Source organism: Bos indicus x Bos taurus, chromosome 29 (genome assembly GCF_003369695.1).
Source record: "Bos indicus x Bos taurus breed Angus x Brahman F1 hybrid chromosome 29, Bos_hybrid_MaternalHap_v2.0, whole genome shotgun sequence".
Classification (NCBI taxonomy): Eukaryota; Metazoa; Chordata; class Mammalia; order Artiodactyla; family Bovidae; genus Bos; species Bos indicus x Bos taurus.
In genome coordinates, this window is record NC_040104.1 from 23,292,306 (window position 1) to 23,295,941 (window position 3,636).

At 45.0% G+C, this 3,636-nt stretch overlaps 1 protein-coding gene across 1 annotated transcript; it reads left to right on the forward strand.

Moving 5' to 3' along the window:
• Positions 1-1,610: 1,610 nt before the first annotated feature.
• Positions 1,611-2,558, forward strand: LOC113886420 (olfactory receptor 145). The gene has a single exon (XM_027532608.1). It carries the CDS (start codon positions 1,611-1,613, stop codon positions 2,556-2,558), a length of 948 nt encoding a protein of 315 aa, XP_027388409.1.
• The last annotated feature ends 1,078 nt before the right edge of the window (positions 2,559-3,636 follow it).

A 3,636-nucleotide genomic window follows, 5' to 3' on the forward strand; every position in this document is an offset into this window, starting at 1 on the left:
CCTTGAGGGTAAGGATTTATACATTTAGTTATCTCCCATAGGGAGATATTAAAAGTAATTGTTAAAAATCCAGGCTTGGAGTTAAATGGACTTAGATTTCACATGACCTTTGTAACATTTAGTAAACTACTTCATTTCTAAAATGGGAGTGATAAGACTTAGTTCATAGGATTTGGGGGAGAATGAAACTAAAGTATTATACATAAAATGCTTTGACATATGGCGTGGTGAGGTCAGCATATAAGTGCTAATAGAGGAAGGCTGTTGGGGATACACACACAATCAGTGCTCAATAAATGTAAGTTATTAGTTTTTCATTTTACTGAGTGGATGTTAATTGAACAAATAATGTTTCTAAAATCCCAATCAAATATTCTCCTTGGTATAAGCAAAAGTTCCTTATTTTAAGAGTTAATTTTTAAGGCTGTGGTCCTGAGGGAACCTCTGGATTTCTACCAGTACCTCTAATCAGGTCCCCAGATCTCTAAACCCAGGATAAAACTGGCTCAGTCTCCTGTCACTGCCTGGCACTGATTACAGGCAACGATACGGTATCCCTTCTCAAAGATGGAGAAAAGCCTCCGGGCAGTCTCAATCAGATATCACGTCAGGAAAATTTTGAAGTCAGTCCAACCTCTGATCCCCCACACAGAACAGAGAGTTAAGGGGTAACTCTTAATTCGTTCTCTTGTGTTAGCACCACACCATTTGTCTGTTTGAACGACGGAGGGCAGCAGTTGGACTGAGAGGGACAGCGGACGAAACTGCAGGCTGAAAGAGGTGAGTGACTAAATCTGGGCTGAACTTTTCCTAAGTCCCCACCCTCGGGTAGTAAAGGCTTTGGGAAGGACCATCTCCCATTTCTGGTCTTCCCTGGTGGCTCCGTGGCAAGAATCTGCCTGTCAGTGCAGGAGATGCAGGTTCAGTCCCTGGGCCGCGAAGATCGCCTGGAGAAGGAAATGACAACCCACTCCAGTATTCTTGCTTGGGAAATCCCATGGACAGAGAAGCCTGGCAGGGAAATCCCATGGGGTCACGAGAGTTGGACACGACTTAGTGACTGGGCATGCACCCACGCACCTCCTACCTCTAGTCTGTCCACGTTGACCATGAAGTGGACACTGACATGGTTGGACTGGCTCCATCGCTTCAGAGGGCTCTTCCCAGAAAATGACCCCAGTTACTGTAAACCTGAGCAGACTGGAGTTGGAAGGGCATGATAAATAGACTGAAGTTTACTGAAGTAAAGATCTGGGAGATTCTTCAGTGCATCCTTGGGTCCTTTCTTCCTAGCAGCAGTGGCCGTCCTCTTAGAGACAGGTTCATCCTCCAGAAGGCAGAGTCACTAGGGGCTCATGGGAACAAGACCCATAGCTTCCAGAAAGCCCTTTCTCCTGAAGTCCAAAATATCCAAATCCAAAGTGTTAGTTGCTCAGTCGTGTTTGACTCTTTGAGCTCCCAAGGACTGCAGCCCACCAGGCTCCTCTGTCCATGGGATTCCAAAATATCCAAGTGTGCCTCTAATTCTAAAGAGGGGGAGGTGACAGGGAGGGCAGCACTGCTCTCTCTCCTTCTGTCTCTAAGTGACCCTTTTCCTTTGTTTCCACAGAATGCCTGAAATGAGAATGGTAGCTGAGAACTCTTCTGGGACAGAGTTCATCCTCGCAGGCTTAACCAGCCAGCCAGAACTCCAGATCCCCTTCTTCTTCCTATTTCTAGGTTTTTACATGGTCACTGTGGTGGGGAACCTGGGCTTGATAACCCTGATTGGACTCAACTCTCACCTGCACACCCCCATGTACTTTTTCCTCTATAACTTATCCTTCATAGATTTCTGCTATTCCACTGTTATCACTCCCAAAATGCTGATGAGTTTTGTCTCAAAGAAGAACATCATCTCCTACGCAGGGTGTATGACTCAGCTCTTCTTCTTTCTTTTCTTTGTCATCTCTGAGTCCTTCATCCTGTCAGCGATGGCATGTGACCGCTATGTTGCCATCTGTAAGCCACTGGTGTACATGGCCACCATGTCTCCCCAGATCTGTTTACTTCTTTTGCTGGGTGTCTATGTGATGGGGTTTGTTGGGGCCATGGCCCACACAGCGTGCATGGTGAGACTGACCTTCTGTGCCAACAATCTTGTTGACCACTACATGTGTGACATCCTTCCCCTTCTTGAGCTCTTTTGCACCAGCACCTATGTAAATGAGCTGGTGGTCTTCATTGTTGTGGGCATCGATATTGGTGTGCCCACAGTTACCATCTTCATTTCTTATGCCCTTATCCTCTCTAGCATTCTCCATATTCATTCCACCGAGGGCAGGTCCAAAGCGTTCAGCACCTGTAGCTCCCACATTATTGCAGTTTCTCTTTTCTTTGGGTCGGGGGCGTTCATGTACCTCAAACCACCTTCTCTTTTACCCATGAACCAGGGGAAAGTGTCCTCCTTGTTCTATACCATTGTGGTACCCATGCTCAACCCCTTAATCTATAGCCTGAGGAATAAGGATGTCAAAAGTGCTCTGAAGAAAACGTTAAGCAAAATATTGTTCTCCTGAGAAGGGGGCAATATTTAGGAAAGAGACATTTTTCCTTCCATAGATGATTCAAGTTCCACTGATTACATGGAGGAAATTTTAACTCTTTCTCAACAAGTTTGTCTTTCCCCTTTTAAGTGACCTTTAACTTAAGAAGATTGTTAAAACTAGAGGATACTCACAGTTAGTGGGCCTTAAGGATCATTTGAGCTTCCCTGATGATTCAGACAGCAAAGAATCTGCCTGCAACTCAGGAGACCTGGGTTTGATCCCTGGGTCAGGAAGATCCCCTGGAGAAGGGAATGGATACCCATGTGTTTTGTCTGGAGAATTCCATGGACAGAGGAGCCTGGAGGGCTACAGTTCCTGAGGTTGCAAAGAGTCAACATGACTGAGTGACTAAAACTTTCATTTTTCACTTTCAAGAATTATTTAGTTAAGTTGTCTTATTTCTGAGAACAGATTCAGGCTTAGGTAACTTCCCCAAGGTCACTCAGCTACTCAGCAGCTGAACTGTGACTAGAATCCAGGCTCTTGCTTTTTAATACTGATTTCTTTCCATTACTGTTCACTTTCTTCCTCCTTCAGCTGCCTTAGAAGGTTTCATTTCAAGTGTGAGTTGGTCTAGGACATGAAAGTCTGGTTTTGTCTACAGAAATTTCAGGCAACTTTTCAAGGGCTAATTTTAAATATCACATTTTCACATGAAGGTAGGAGGTATAACACTTTGTTGAGATGGTCTTGGCTGAATGACCAGACAGATTCTTGAAGAATTCTGCTCAGTGTGTGGGGAAGTGTGCTAGAGCCCGGACAGCAGCACAAGCGGTACCTCCTGAGATAGCGATGTGGAGCTTTGGCCACTTGGACTTCAGTGGATTTGGCCAGAGTGCATGAAAGACCTCAAAGAATATGTCAGCGTTACAAAGGACAGGATTTGGGAAATATTTCACACACAATCATTTCCTTGTTTTCAAATTGTGCTTTTAAAGCAAGAGTGGAGAAATCTGCCACTCAAGGTGGTCAGCTGAGGATTTGGAGACTATTTCAGAACCATAGAAAACCTAGTGTTATCCAGTCAGCACCACGCGGCAGAAAGTGA